The 16,056-nt window shown below is 46.7% G+C and overlaps 2 protein-coding genes across 4 annotated transcripts in view; both read right to left on the reverse strand.

Moving 5' to 3' along the window:
- Positions 1 to 244: 244 nt before the first annotated feature.
- On the reverse strand, positions 245 to 8,884 carry pin1 (peptidylprolyl cis/trans isomerase, NIMA-interacting 1). Of its 3 annotated transcripts, none has more exons than XM_065000950.1 (5): positions 8,475 to 8,877; positions 5,538 to 5,599; positions 2,418 to 2,552; positions 1,231 to 1,341; positions 245 to 458 (listed from the first exon to the last, which is right to left on the reverse strand). In XM_065000950.1, exons 1-5 carry the CDS (start codon positions 8,540 to 8,542, stop codon positions 349 to 351), a joined length of 486 nt encoding a protein of 161 aa, XP_064857022.1. In that variant the 5' UTR covers positions 8,543 to 8,877; the 3' UTR covers positions 245 to 348. The 3 variants fall into 3 exon arrangements, with proteins under 3 accessions (XP_064857022.1, XP_064857024.1, XP_064857023.1); XM_065000951.1 differs by lacking the exon at positions 245 to 458 and adding an exon at positions 798 to 1,034 and having other exon boundaries at positions 8,475 to 8,884; XM_065000952.1 differs by lacking the exon at positions 5,538 to 5,599 and having other exon boundaries at positions 8,479 to 8,876.
- A 6,833-nt stretch (positions 8,885 to 15,717) lies between these two features.
- Positions 15,718 to 16,056, reverse strand: part of LOC115127438 (proto-oncogene vav-like) — an 83,841-nt gene continuing 83,502 nt past the window's right edge. Inside the window, exon 27 of the mRNA XM_065002189.1 lies at positions 15,718 to 15,784. Within this exon, the coding sequence (XP_064858261.1) occupies positions 15,718 to 15,784 (67 nt within the window). The remainder of the gene's footprint in view (positions 15,785 to 16,056) is intronic.

A 16,056-nucleotide genomic window follows, 5' to 3' on the forward strand; every position in this document is an offset into this window, starting at 1 on the left:
TGACGGGGGTATTCAGGGGTGATGGGGTGTTCAGGGGTGATGGGGTGTTCAGGGGTGATGGGGTTATTCAGGGTGATGGGGTGTGACGGTATTCAGGGAGTATTCAGGGGTGATGGGGTGTGACGGTTATTCAGGGTGATTCAGGGTATTCAGGGTGATGGGGTATTCAGGGGTGATTCAGGGGTGATGGGGGTATTCAGGGGTGATGGGGATATTCAGGGGTGATGGGGGTGATTCAGGGGTATTCAGGGAGTATTCAGGGGTGATGGGGGTATTCAGGGGGTGATGGGGGTATTCAGGGGGTGATGGGGGTATTCAGGGGGTGATGGGGGTATCAGAGCCTTGTCTCTATCCCGTGCGAAGGATGACGTGAACTCCAGAATCGGTGAACACCGGACCACTCATGTCTCCCACCTTCAGAGCGAAGGACGCATCCTCAAAGGGCTTCTGCATCTGACCTGAAACACACAAACACCTCCATCACAACTAATGTCTCCCACCTTCAGAGCGAAGGCTTCTGCATCTGACCTGAAACACAGACACACCTCTATCACAACTAATGTCTCCCACCTTCAGAGCGAAGGCTTCTGCATCTGACCTGAAACACACACAGGCACAGACACAGACACCTCTATCACAACTAATGTCTCCCACCTTCAGAGCAAAGGGCTCCTGCACACACACACCTCTGGCTCCCACCTTCAGAGCGAAGGCTTCTGCATCTGACCTGAAACACACACACACACAGACACACACACACACACACACCTCTATCACAACTAATGTCTCCCACCTTCAGAGCGAAGGCTTCTGCATCTGACCTGAAACACACACACACCTCTATCACAACTAATGTCTCCCAGCTTCAGAGCGAAGGGCTTCTGCATCTGACCTGAAACACACACACACCTCTATCACAACTAATGTCTCCCACCTTCAGAGCGAAGGGCTTCTGCATCTGACCTGAAACACACACACACCTCTATCACAACTAATGTCTCCCACCTTCAGAGCGAAGGGCTTCTGCATCTGACCTGAAACACACACATACCTCTCTCACAACGAAAACAGAAAACACCTGGAAAACAGGACTTTGTGCCTGTCTGTGATTGCATGCTTGTGTGTGTGTGTAGTATATGTTCCATTTGACCGTGTGTGTGTGTGTGTGTGTGTGTGTGTGTGTGTGTGTGTGGATAGTATATTTTCCATTTGACAGTGTGTGTGTGTTACCTCTGCCGAACAGTCCCAGGTCTCCTCCGTTGCGTGCGGAGCTGCAGTCACTGAACTGAGAGGCCAGAGCCTCAAACTCCTCCTCTCCTGACTGCATCTGCTCTATGTACTCTGCAACATGTTAACACACACACACACACCATGTTATGTAACACTTACACTACAACATGTTAACACACACACACCATGTTATGTAACACTTACACTACAACATGTTAACAAACATACACACAGAGCAACAACATGTTATATGTATATATTCATATTGGCCATATACCACAACCCTCAGGCCTTATGGCCTAATTCTATACTATTTATTGCATCTTAGCCTATGTAGCTCGGTCATCGCTCATCCATGCATTTATATGTATTTAGTCTTATTCCACCCCTTTACTTAGATGTGTGTGTATTAGGCCGTTGTTGTGGAATTGTTAGATTACATGTTAGATATTACTGCAGTCGGAACTAGAAACACAAGCATTTCATTTCACAATAACATCTGCTAACTGTGTGACCAATAACATCTGATAATCGTGTGACCAATAACATCTGCTAACTGTGACCAATAACATCTGTAATCGACCAATAACATCTGCTAACCATGTAATCGTATGTGACCAATAACATCTGCTAACCATGTGTATGTGACCACCAATAACATCTGCTAACCGTGTGACCATGTGACCAATAACATCTGATAATCGTGTATGTGACCAGTAACATCTGCTAACCATGTGTATGTGACCAATAACATCTGCTAACCACGTGTATGTGACCAATAACATCTGCTAACCACGTGTGTGACCAATAACATCTGCTAACCACGTGTATGTGACCAGTAACATCTGCTAACCAACCACGTGTGACCAATAACATCTGCATCCAATAACATCTGATAATCATGTGTATGTGACCAATAACATCTGATAATCGTGTGTATGTGACCAATAACATCTGCTAACCATGTGTATGTGACCAATAACATCTGCTAACCATGTGTATGTGACCAATAACATCTGATAACCGTGTGTATGTGACCAATAACATCTGCTAACCATGTGTATGTGACCAATAACATCTGACTTGACATGCACGTAGTTTATCAAACTGTCTCTCACAACACACCCAGAGACGGTCAAACATTAGATCAAATGTTGTCACACCAACTCTTTCCCCCAACTACTCACTTTGTATGAGGTCGAGGGCCTCCTCTTTGGAGCGCGTGATGTTCTCCTCCCTCCAGGAGGACGGGCGACGCGATTGGCTGTGCTTCACCAGGAGGTGGGAACAACGCACCTTGTCTGGCTCGCCACTCCCATCACCTACAATTCAATACAACTTTATTGTCCCCTCCCATCACCTACAATACAAATGTATTGTCCCCTCCCCTGCTCACCCACAATACAAATGTATTGTCCCCTCCCTTCACAAATGTATTGTCCCCTCCCATCAAACCCCTGAAACCCACCCACAGTCAAAACTGTTCCTGCTCTGGCCCCCAATGGTGGAACAAACTACAAATGTCAATCATCCCTCCCTTCACCCACAATACAAATGTAATCCTTCCCCCCCTTCACCTTTACAATACAACTGGATGTCTTAAGTCCCCAATCCCTGGATCACCTACAATACAAATGTATTGTCCCCTCCCTTCACAAATGTATTGCCCCCTCCCTTCACCCACAATACAAATGTATTGTCCCTCCCTTCACCTACAATACAAATGTATTGTCCCCTCCCTTCACCCACAATACAAATGTATTGTCCCCTCCCTTCACCTACAATACAAATGTATTGTCCCTCCCCCTTCACCTACAATACAAATGTATTGTCCCCTCACCCAAAATGTATTGTCCCCTCCCTTCACCTACAATACAAATGTATTGTCCCCTCCTTCACCAATACAAATGTATTGTCCCCTCCCTTCACCCACAATACAAATGTATTATCCCCCCTTCACCCACAATACAAATGTATTGTCCCTCCCTTCACAAATGTATTGTCCCCCCCTTCACCTACAATACAAATGTATTGTCCCTCCCTTCACCTACAATACAAATGTATTGTCCCCTCCCTTCACCCACAATACAAATGTATTGTCCCCTCTTCACCCACAATACAAATGTATTGTCCCCTCCCCTTCACCTACAATACAAATGTATTGTCCCCTCCCTTCACAAATGTATTGTCCCCTCCCTTCACCCACAATACAAATGTATTGTCCCCTCCCTTCACCCACAATACAAATGTATTGTCCCCTCCCTTCACCCACAATACAAATGTATTGTCCCCTCCCTTCACCCACAATACAAATGTATTGTCCCCTCCCCTTCACAAATGCATTGTCCCCTCCCCTTCACCCAAATGTATTGTCCCCTCCCTTCACAAATGTATTGTCCCCTCCCTTCACCCACAATACAAATGTATTGTCCCTCCCTTCACCCACAATACAAATGTATTGTCCCTCCCTTCACCTACAATACAAATGTATTGTCCCTCCCTTCACCCACAATACAAATGTATTGTCCCCTCCCTTCACCCACAATACAAATGTATTGTCCCCTCCCTTCACCCACAATACAAATGTATTGTCCCCTCCCTTCACCCACAATACAAATGTATTGTCCCCTCCCTTCACCCACAATACAAATGTATTGTCCCTTCCCTTCACCCACAATACAAATGTATTGTCCCCTCCCTTCACCTACAATACAAATGTATTGTCCCCTCCCTTCACCCACAATACAAATGTATTGTCCCCTCCCTTCACCTACAATACAAATGTATTGTCCCCTCCCTTCACCTACAATACAAATGTATTGTCCCCTCCCTTCACCCACAATACAAATGTATTGTCCCCTCCCTTCACCCACAATACAAATGTATTGTCCCCTCCCTTCACCCACAATACAAATGTATTGTCCCCTCCCTTCACCCACAATACAAATGTATTGCCCCCCCCCACTTCACCCACAACACAAAAACACTTTGTGCATCACCAATACAACTTAATTGTTCATATGATGCTACAACAGTCTTCTTCTCATCCCCCCAAACAGCAGCACATTTCACACAGTAGAGGAGCAGCACATTTCACACAGCAGAGGAGCAGCACACTTCACACAGCAGAGGAGCAGCACATTTCACACAGCAGAGGAGCAGCACACTTCACACAGCAGAGGAGCAGCACATTTCACACACAGTAGAGGAGCACAGGGTCAAACCATAGTGCAGCGCCCCTGGATGGAGAGAGCCAGTATGTTGTTGGGTTAAGGGCCGGTATGCTGTTGGGTTAAGGGCCGGTATGCTGTTGGGTTAAGGGCCGGCATGCTGTTGGGTTAAGGGCCGGTATGCTGTTGGGTTAAGGGCCGGTATGCTGTTGGGTTAAGGGCCGGTATGCTGTTGGGTTAAGGGCCGGTATGCTGTTGGGTTAAGGGCCGGCATGCTGTTGGGTTAAGGGCCGGCATGCTGTTGGGTTAAGGGGCATGCTGTTGGGTTAAGGGCATGCTGTTGGGTTAAGGGCCGGCATGCTGTTGGGTTAAGGGCCGGCATGCTGTTGGGTTAAGGGCCGGCATGCTGTTGGGTTAAGGGCCGGCATGCTGTTGGGTTAAGGGCCGGCATGCTGTTGGGTTAAGTTAAGTTAGGCATGCTGTTGGGTTAAGGGCCGGCATGCTGTTGGGTTAAGGGCCGGCATGCTGTTGGGTTAGGGCCGGCATGCTGTTGGGTTAAGGGCCGGCATGCTGTTGGGTTAAGGGCCGGCATGCTGTTGGGTTATGCTGTTGGGTTAGGGCCGGCATGCTGTTGGGTTCTAAGGGACCTGCATGCTGTTGCTGGTTAACCCCCACCGGACGGCTCCCACTGGCTGCTGTTGGGTTAAGGGCACTCTGCTGGAAAGGGAGAAGGGAAGAGGCATGCTGTTGGGTTAAGGGGGCAGAGAGCTGTTGGGTTAGGGCCGGCATGCTGTTGGGTTAAAGGGAGAAAAGGATGCTGTTGAAGGTTAGGGGAAGGAGAGAGGATGTTGTTGGGTTAGGAGAGTATGGATGTTGGGTTAAGGAGAAAGTATGTTGTTGGGAGAGAGAAAGGATTAAGGGAGAGAATGGATGGGGGTTAGGGCCAGAAAGATGGGGGTAGTAGCTGTTGGGTTAGGGAGGGCCAGGATGCTGTTGGGTTAAGGAGCCAGCATGCTGTTGGGTTAGGGCCAGAAAGGATGGGGAGTTTAATTTTACAGTGCCCCACCAAGGATTCTAAAGAGTGACCTGGATGGGGAGCTACAGGTCCATCCCCTTGGGGGCTGCTGGGCGACCTACCTGACCCCACCGGACGCTCCCACTGGCTGGCATTGGTGATGGGAAGGTTAAAGTAGTACACTCTACCTAGGGGAAGGGAGGAGGGAGAAAGAGGATGGGGGGGGAAGAGGGATGGGGGGGGAGGGGGAGGGATGGGGAGTAGGAAGAGGGGGGGAGTGGGGAGAGAGAGAGGGATGGGGAGAGGGGAGGAGAGAAAGGGGGAGGGGAGGGAGGGGATGGAGAGAGAAAGGATGGGGAGTAGGGAAGAGAGAGAAAGGATGGGGAGTAGGGGAAGAGAGAGAAAGGATGGGGAGTAGGGGAAGAGAGAGAAAGGATGGGGAGTAGGGGAAGAGAGAGAAAATGGATGGGGAAAGGATGGGGAGGGGAAGAGAGAGAAAGGATGGGGAGTAGGGAAGAGAAAGGATGGGGAGGGGGAGGGAGAGAAAGGATGGGGAGGGGAGGGAAGAGGAGGGAGAAAGGATGGGGAGTAGGGGAAGAGAGAGAAAGGATGGGGAGTAGGGAAAGAGAGAAGGATGGGGAGTAGGGGAAGAGAGAAAAGGATGGGGAGTAGGGGAAGAGGATGGGGAGAAAGGATGGGGAGTAGGGGAGGAAAAGGATGAGAAAGGATGGGGAGTAGGGGGAGAGAAAGGATGGGGAGTAGGGGGAGGGAGAGAAAGGATGGGGAGGGGAGGAGAGAAAGGATGGGGAGTAGGGGAAGAGAGAAAGGATGGGAGTAGGGGAGGGAGAGAAAGGATGGGGAGGGAGAGAGAGAAAGGATGGGGAGTAGGGGAAGAGAGAGAAAGGATGGGGAGTAGGGGAAGAGAGAGAAAGGATGGGGAGTAGGGGAGGGAGAGAAAGGATGGGGAGTAGGGGGGGAGAGAAAGGATGGGGAGTAGGGAGGGAGAGATGGGAAGGGAAGAGAGAGAAAAATGGATGGGGAGTAGGGGAAGGAGAGAAAGGATGGGGAGTAGGAGAGAGAAAGGATGGGGAGGGGAGAGAAAGGATGGGGAGTAGGGGGGAGTAGGGGAGGGGAGAAAGGATGGGGGGAGTAGGGGAAGAGAGAGAAAGGATGGGGAGTAGGGGAAGAGAGAGAAAGGATGGGGAGTAGGGGAAGAGAGAGAAAGGATGGGGAGTAGGGAAGAGAGAGAAAGGATGGGGAGTAGGGAAGAGAGATGGGGAGTAGGATGGGGAGTAGGGGAGTAGGGAGAGAAAGGATGGGGAGTAGGGAGGGATGGAGGGAGAGAAAGGATGGGGAGTAGGGGGAGGGAGAGAAAGGATGGGGAGGGGAGAGAGAGAAAGGATGGGGGGGGGAGGGAGAGAAAGGATGGGGGAGTAGGGGAAGAGAGGGATGGGGAGAGGGGAAGAGAAAGGATGGGGAGTAGGGGAGAGAAAGGATGGGGAGTAGGGGAAGGAGAGAAAGGATGGGGAGGGGGAGAGAGAGAAAGGATGGAGAGGGGAGAGAGAGAAAGGATGGGAGAGGGGGAGGGAGAGAGAAAGGATGGGGAGTAGGGAAGAGAGAGAAAGGATGGGGAGTAGGGAAGAGAGAGAAAGGATGGGGAGTAGGGGAAGAGGGAGAAAAAGGATGGGGAGTAGGGAAAAGAAGAGAGAGGATGGGGGAGTAGGGGAAGAGAGAGAAGGATGGGGAGGGGGGGAGAAAGGATGGGGAGAGGGGGAAGGATGGATGGAGGGGGGAAGGAGAGAAAGGATGGAGTAGGGGAGGGAGAGAAAGGATGGGGAGAGGGGAGGGAGAGAAAGGATGGAGAGGGGGAGGGAGAGAAAGGATGGGGAGGGGAGAGAGAGAAAGGATGGGGAGAGGGGAGGGAGAGAAAGGATGGGGAGAGGGGGAGAGAGAGAAAGGATGGGAGGGGAGGGAGAGAAAGGATGGAGAGGGGGAGGGAGGAAAGGATGGGGAGTAGGGGGAGAGAGAAAAGGATGGGGAGTAGGGGAAGAGAGAGAAAGGATGGGGAGTAGGGGAAGAGAGAGAAAGGATGGAGAGGGGGAGGGAGAGAAAGGATGGAGAGGGGGAGGGAGAGAAAGGATGGAGAGGGGGAGGGAGAGAAAGGATGGGGAGTAGGGGAAGAGAGAGGAGAGGTGTTGGTTTGGGGGATGAGAAAGAGGGAGCCGATGCTACAACTAAAGTCTACTGAAGCTTCCTTTCCTTCATGTGCATTAATCTACACAGATAAAAGCGTGAACCTACACAGATAAAAGCGTGAACCTACACAGATAAAAGTGTGAACCTACACAGATAAAAGCATTTTGCTTTAGTCATGGCATGGACAGAACTACTCTCAGTTAGTCGTCTTCAGCTACTTTTAATGATATTGTGCTGAAGAAGGCGTTGAGAAAATACATATTTAACTTCTGCTCACTGGGCAGAAACCCGCCATCCTAACACAGGTGTCGGAATGGTCCCAAGGCGCGGGACAAAATGACGTCATTGTTATGGGCCTTGTTATTTTCTGCTACCTCGCGAGCTGGCGTGAAATGAATGAATGGACATTCATGAATAAACTGACCAACTCAAAATGACGACACCCCATACAACAGTATATCTTCCAATACATATATTCATAAGAATTTGATTATGAAATAAGTTACTGTCCAATGCATAGTACGTTGAACAGTTGTCAAAACATGCATGCGCCGTTGCTAGTTAGGCTAGCTTGCTGGGTTAGTCGTGAGGGTAATGACTGGCTAACTAAACAACACCAGATGATAGCTTTTGATATACGCACTAGTCAAACGAATAACTATCAGACACACTTCACAAATAAACATGCGTCACCACTTAACGATGGAACAAGATTACAACCAACCTAACTAGCTAGTCATTTAGCTAAGTCGCTAACGCTAGCATTTGGGTTCGTTCGGTCGGTACTTTGCCATGCAAGTGGTTTGTGCACCAGCGACAAATTGTTCGGGACTGGTATGATATAGCTAGTTATCGCTCTCAACCTACTGGAACTGCGGCTCATCCGCTTTTCCCACCCGGACGGTAGCTTCTCGTCCTCTCCGTCTGCCATTTTCCCTGCTTGTTTTCAAAACTGTGCAAGTCACTCCTCTTTGCCTCTGGTGGCTCGTAGAATGCGGCTGTAAGGAAACGTCTGCTGCTGATTCTGTTGTTGCACCTTCCATCCGCCAGGTGTCAAAGAGACATGTTTAGAATATTCTTCACTTTTCTAGAAGGGTTGCTTTTACATGTGTTTTGTTGTTGTTGCATTAGACATGTATTTCTCATGATAAACTACATTGGATTTAATCGAATGGTATGTTGATATCATTTCGGCTGTTTATTCCACTGATCTACAGTAAAACAAAAAAAGCCCTTATATACTGATGTGACCGCATTTGTTATTTCATTGCAACTATTCGCAGCACTTCTGGTTGATTTACGGCATAGCTGAATATTGCAGTGCCCGCCTTCTCTTGACATATTAGCCTATGAGAGGCCTTGACGTAGCCACGTCAATCATCCGTTTAGATGTTTCATTGGTGCGTTTTCTCGTTGTACACAAAGCGGAACGCTTTACGACTACACAGGCTGAAACGATTCTGGTTTTCGCTAACGACTAGCTATCAACAAGGTAATATATGTACTTATACGATATTTTATCAATGGTATAGACCAATAAACGTGAGGAAACTTCAATATCTAAGACGTAATGCTTTATTTATTTTTTCAGTGGTTGATGAAGCGCTAACTAGCTCTGCTAATATTAGCCAACTCCGCATGACAACATAACGTTTATTGTCCTAGCTGTTATGTTATCTGCTAAGTAACATTACATTATTGGAGTTGTAATGACAAACAACTGGAACATCATCCTTGTATTGTAATCACCACTGTTGTGTAACCAACTAAAGTTAGCTAGTTAGTTAAACTGTGTGCTGTTTCACGCCACTTCGATACGAAGTGATTTTCGTTGCAGGTTATGAGAGCATTTTTCGCTAACCCGTCTTAACTTCAGTCTCCTAACCGACTACGTTAATTATCCTAACCCGCTTTAAGTTTTGACCTGCTACGAAAAAGTCGCTTCCGTATCGTAGTTGTTTGAACATAGTGTTTATCGTATGTTCACGGTGTCATACTGTACCGCTGTCTCAACCAACTCTCCCCGTCTCTCTCTGCGGATCAGGATGATTGAGGTGGTTTGCAATGACCGGCTGGGCAAGAAGGTCCGGGTGAAGTGCAAGTATCCTTTTACTAAGCTGACCACCATGCTAGTCTTACAGCACAGACTAGCCTAGGCCATTCATAGACTGCATCTGATTTAGCGCCTATTGGCGATAGTAACGCACTGTTACAATAGTATGTGAATACCCCTTCAAATGAGTGGATTCGGCTATTTCAGCCACACGCGTTGCTGACAAGTGTATAAAATCGAGCGCACCGCCATGCAATCTCCATAGACAAACATTGGCAGTAGAATTACCTTACTGAAGAGCTCAGTGACTTTCAATGTGGCATCATCATAGGATGCCACCTTTCCAACAAGTAAGTTAGTCAAATTTCTGCCCTGCTAGAGCTGCCCCAGTCAACTGAAAGTTCTGTTATTGTGAAGTGGAAACGTCTAGGAGCAACAACGGCTCAGCCGTGAAGTGGTAAGCCACACAAGCTCACAGAACGGGACAGCTGCAGCGCGTAAAAAATTGTCTGTCCTCGGTTGCAACACTTACTACCGAGTTCCAAACTGCCTCGGGGAAGCAACGTCAGCGCAATAACTGTTCGTCAGGAGCTTCATGAAGTGGGTTTCCATGGCCGAGCAGCCACACATAATAACCCTAAGATCACCATGAGCAATGCCCAGCTTCGGCTGGAGTGGTGGAAAGCTCGCCACCATTGGACCCGGTACAGTGGAAATGCCTTTTCTGGCAGTCCGACCGACGAATATGGGTTTTGGTGCATAGTGCCAACTGTAAAGTGGAGGAGGAGTAATAGTCTGGAGCTGTTTTTCATGGTTCGGGCCCTTTAGTTCCAGTGAAGGAAACACAATGACATTCTAGATGAGTTTCCAATGCACTGTGCCAACTGTAAAGTTTGGTGGAGGAGGAGGAATAATGGTCTGCGGCTGTTTTTCATGGTTCGGGCCCCTTAGTTCCAGTAAAGGGAAATCTTAACACTACAGCACACAATGACATTCTAGACGATTCTGTGCTTCCAACTCTGTCTCAACAGTTTTGGGAAGTCCCTCCTGTGTCAGCTGGCTCCCGTGCACAACGAGGTTCATACAGACATTGTTTGTTGAGATTGTTTTGGAAGAACTTGACTGGCCTGCACAGAGCCCTGACCTCAACCCCCATCGAACACCTGTGGGATGAATTGGAACGCCGACTGCCCAACATCAGTCCCCGACCTCACTAGTGCTCTTGTGGCTGAATGGAAGCAAGCCGCTGCAGCAATGTTCCAACATCTAGTGGAAAGCCTTCCCAGAAGAGAGGAGGCTGTTATAGCAGCAATGTTCCAACATCTAGTGGAAAGCCTTCCCAGAAGAGAGGGGGCTGTTATAGCAGCAATGTTCCAACATCTAGTGGAAAGCCTTCCCAGAAGAGTGGAGGCTGTTATAGCAGCAATGTTCCAACATCTAGTGGAAAGCCTTCCCAGAAGAGTGGAGGCTATTATAGCAGCAATGTTCCAACATCTAGTGGAAAGCCTTCCCAGAAGAGAGGAGGCTGTTATAGCAGCAATGTTCCAACATCTAGTGGAAAGCCTTCCCAGAAGAGCGGAGGCTGTTATAGCAGCAAAGGGGGGACCAACTCCATATTAATGACCATGATTTTGGAATGAGATGTTCGACGAGCAGGTGTCCATATACTTTTCTTTTATCCCAGACGCTCGTTCTGAACGTTAAAACGCATCGTTGCGATATGGTTTTGGAAACAAGGAATGTATCTTTCATATCAGCAAGAAATATATATTTTTTAAACTAAAGGTTAAATTACTACAGATATTTTTTCGAGGGTTAGGGTTATATAGATGTCTGTAGATGCTAAACCTTCAGAGGTTGCAAGCATAGACACACTATACCAACATGTCGTTAGAGCAGTCATCTGTGTACAGCCTTAACCCTTTCCAGCTCAGAAGACACTATAGGAGACCTGAAGAAGCTCATCGCTGCCCAGACAGGCACACGGTGGGACAAGATCGTACTCAAGAAATGGTGAGAAAGAAATTAAGTCCCTAGCCTACGAACCAGTGACGAGTCACTTCCCTAGCCTACGGACCAGTGACGAGTCACTTCCCTAGCCTACGGACCAGTGACGAGTCACTTCCCTAGCCTACGGACCAGTGACGAGTCACTTCCCTAGCCTACGGACCAGTGACGAGTCACTTCCCTAGCCTACGGACTTTTATTCATTATTTTTAAAATTTAACTATACAAGTCAGTTAAGAACAAATTATTATTATTATCTCCAATGACGGCCTACTGCGGCCAAACCCGGACGGCGCTGGGCCAGTAGTGCGTCACCCTATGTGACTCCCAGTCACGGCCAGGTGTGATTTAAATCAAATGTATTTATATAGCCCTTCTTACATCAGCTGATATCTCAACGTGCTGTACAGAAACCCAGCCTAAAACCCCATACTGCAAGCAATGCAGGTGTAGAGGCCTGGAATCGAACCAGGGTCTGTAGTACTGAGATGCAGTGTCTTATTTCTTTACTCATCTATTGTTCACCTTTTATTATTTTTTTGACTTAAAAATTGCACTGTTGGTCAGAGCCTGTAAGTTAAATCAAATGTATTTGTCACATACACATGGTTAGCAGATGTTAATGCGAGTGTAGCGACATGCTTGTGTTTCTAGTTCCGACAATGCAGTAATAACCAACGAGTAATCTAACCTAACAATTCCACAACTACTACCTTATACACACAAGTGTAAGGGGATAAAGAATATGTACATAATGATATATGAATGAGTGATGGTACAGAGCGGCATAGGCAAGATACAGTAGATGGTATCGAGTACAGTATATACATATGAGATGAGTATGTAAACAAAGTGGCATAGTTTAAAGTGGCTAGTGATACATGTATTACATAAAGATGCAGTAGATGATATAGAGTACAGTATATACATATGAGATGAGTAATGTAGGGTATGTAAACCTTATATTAAGTAGCATTGTTTAAAGTGGCTAGTGATATATTTTACATCAATTCCCATTATTAAAGTGGCTGGAGTTGAGTCAGTGTGTTGGCAGCAACCAAGTAAGTATGTCACTGTTGTATTCGGGCACACGTGACAAACTTTGATTTAGATCGCTGCGTCACTCGGAAACTTGTCAGTTGTGGCATTTGGAACCAGTGACGAGTCACTTCTTCTCTTTCTCCTGCATTATTCAGACTGGTCTCTGTGTCGTCTGCCTTTGTATCCAGGGTAACGTGTTAGAATATTAAGGTAGAAATGTAGAACCTACAAGCCTCTGTGACATGTAGAATAAGGAATCACGTCATTTCTATCTGAAACGTTCCGGAAGGAACCTGGTCGAGGCTGTGTTCTTCCTCTGTGACATGTAGAATAAGGAATCACGTCATTTCTATCTGAAACATTCCGGAAGGAATCTGGTCGAGGCCGTGTTCTTCCTCTGTGACTAACTTCCTGTTTTCTCCTCTCAGGTACACCATATTCAAGGACCACGTGTCTCTGGGAGACTGTATCCTTTTTGAGCCCTCGGAAGTGCAGTTTCACAGTTTGACCACCGGATGGCGTTTTATTGTCGTGAGTCTCATCCAGGAGGCACAACTGGGCCATTTCCCCTTAGACAGAGCAGCGGCAAAGTCAAACGTGGCTATATTGTTTTCATGCATTTTTACAATAATGCGCTTTTTGGTGTTTTAAATTAGGGTTAGGCATTAGGTTCAACAGTGTTAGGGTTAGGCATTAGGTTCAACAGTGTGTTAGGGTTAGGCATTAGGTTCAACAGTGGGTTAGGCATTAGGTTCAACAGTGTGTTAGGCATTAGGTTCAACAGTGTGTTAGGCATTAGGTTCAACAGTGTGTTAGGCATTAGGTTCAACAGTGTGTTAGGCATTAGGTTCAACAGTGGGTTAGGCATTAGGTTCAACAGTGTGTTAGGCATTAGGTTCAACAGTGTGTTAGGCATTAGGTTCAACAGTGTGTTAGGCATTAGGTTCAACAGTGTGTTAGGCATTAGGTTCAACAGTGTGTTAGGCATTAGGTTCAACAGTGTGTTAGGCATTAGGTTCAACAGTGGGTTAGGCATTAGGTTCAACAGTGTGTTAGGCATTAGGTTCAACAGTGTGGTTAGGCATTAGGTTCAACAGTGTGGTTAGGCATTAGGTTCAACAGTGGGTTAGGCATTAGGTTCAACAGTGGGTTAGGCATTAGGTTCAACAGTGGGTTAGGCATTAGGTTCAACAGTGTGTTAGGCATTAGGTTCAACAGTGGGTTAGGCATTAGGTTCAACAGTGTGTTAGGGTTAGGCATTAGGTTCAACAGTGGGTTAGGCATTAGGTTCAACAGTGTGTTAGGCATTAGGTTCAACAGTGGGTTAGGCATTAGGTTCAACAGTGGGTTAGGCATTAGGTTCAACAGTGTGTTAGGCATTAGGTTCAACAGTGTGTTAGGCATTAGGTTCAACAGTGTGTTAGGGTTAGGCATTAGGTTCAACAGTGGGTTAGGCATTAGGTTCAACAGTGTGTTAGGCATTAGGTTCAACAGTGTGTTAGGCATTAGGTTCAACAGTGTGTTAGGCATTAGGTTCAACAGTGTGTTAGGCATTAGGTTCAACAGTGTGTTAGGGTTAGGCATTAGGTTCAACAGTGGGTTAGGCATTAGGTTCAACAGTGTGGTTAAGCATTAGGTTCAACAGTGTGGTTAAGCATTAGGTTCAACAGTGTGGTTAAGCATTAGGTTCAACAGTGTGGTTAAGCATTAGGTTCAACAGTGGGTTAGGCATTAGGTTCAACAGTGTGGTTAGGCATTAGGTTCAACAGTGTGTTAGGCATTAGGTTCAACAGTGTGGTTAGGCATTAGGTTCAACAGTGTGGTTAGGCATTAGGTTCAACAGTGTGGTTAGGCATTAGGTTCAACAGTGTGTTAGGCATTAGGTTCAACAGTGGTTAGGCATTAGGTTCAACAGTGTGGTTAGGCATTAGGTTCAACAGTGTGGTTAGGCATTAGGTTCAACAGTGTGGTTAGGCATTAGGTTCAACAGTGTGGTTAGGCATTAGGTTCAACAGTGTGGTTAGGCATTAGGTTCAACAGTGTGGTTAGGCATTAGGTTCAACAGTGTGGTTAGGCATTAGGTTCAACAGTGTGGTTAGGCATTAGGTTCAACAGTGTGGTTAGGCATTAGGTTCAACAGTGTGGTTAGGCATTAGGTTCAACAGTGTGGTTAGGCATTAGGTTCAACAGTGTGTTAGGCATTAGGTTCAACAGTGTGGTTAGGCATTAGGTTCAACAGTGTGGTTAGGCATTAGGTTCAACAGTGTGGTTAGGCATTAGGTTCAACAGTGTGGTTAGGCATTAGGTTCAACAGTGTGGTTAGGCATTAGGTTCAACAGTGTGGTTAGGCATTAGGTTCAACAGTGTGTTAGGCATTAGGTTCAACAGTGTGGTTAGGGTTAGGCATTAGGTTCAACAGTGTGGTTAGGCATTAGGTTCAACAGTGTGGTTAAGTGTAAAATCAGATTGGAGGACTTTGTGGCTGTGCCAGCTAGTGACCACTGTAGAGCTGCCTCCAGAACAACATTCATGATGAAGAATTCTAAAACCGCTGTTTAACCAAGAGGAAATAGAACACTATTGAGCCCCTAGAACAGCAGTTTCACTCTGACCAGGGAGGAATCTGTAAACTGGGCGATACTGAGCCAACATGTCTGCTTTCCTTCCAGATTTTGCTACTGTTAGATATAGTAAGGAGAGAGAGAAACAAACAGCAACATTTGAATGTCTCCTCCTCCTCACTTTATCTGATGGTTATTGTCAGAGTGGGTTTCTAAATGTAAGCAACGTTTTTGTTATTGAGAAATGCTGTTGGTGAAGTATTGCCTTGAAAGTGAGGGGTTTCCTGGTTTAGTTCATTATATTGAGGGAAACTCAGGGAAATGATTTGGTTGTGCAACTCGAGACATTTGACACACACATAAACACACACACACGGTATATCTGGCATATGGATGGTGTTTGTGTAGGACTACTGATCACCACCACCACCACTGTTCTCCTCCTTAACTCACCTGTCTGCAGATGAGATCCATGATGGGCAGAACCTGGAGCTGTACTACCAGTAGAAGACTGAGGACACACACACACACAATTCTATGTATTAACAAGGCTTGAGTTTGTTGATCATTGGATCAGGGTTTTGCGGAAGACATTGATGATGTTCTAGTGATGAAATGTTTTGATATTGTTTGGAAATAAAAGCAAATATTTATATTAGTTTAATTTGTCTCCATCTCTAACTGGCTTTATTATCTGGAAGTGTCCCACACGGCACCTTATTCCCTATATAGTATACTACTATAGACCAGACTCTGTTCTGTCTAGGTAAGAGGTTCCCTATA

Source organism: Oncorhynchus nerka, linkage group LG15, assembly GCF_034236695.1.
Source record: "Oncorhynchus nerka isolate Pitt River linkage group LG15, Oner_Uvic_2.0, whole genome shotgun sequence".
Classification (NCBI taxonomy): domain Eukaryota; kingdom Metazoa; phylum Chordata; class Actinopteri; order Salmoniformes; family Salmonidae; genus Oncorhynchus; species Oncorhynchus nerka.

Bases quoted from the DNA above. Each gene is read 5' to 3' on its own strand.
- pin1 (XM_065000950.1), bottom strand. From the start codon at position 8,542: ATGGCAGACGGAGAGGACGAGAAGCTACCGTCCGGGTGGGAAAAGCGG. The intron at 2,553-5,537 runs GTAGGTCGCCCA...ATTGAATTGTAG, and splicing joins GGAGCGTCCGGTGGGGTCAG to GTGATGGGAGTGGCGAGCCA. The intron at 459-1,230 runs GTAACACACACA...TGTGTGTTTCAG, and splicing joins CCTGGGACTGTTCGGCAGAG to GTCAGATGCAGAAGCCCTTT.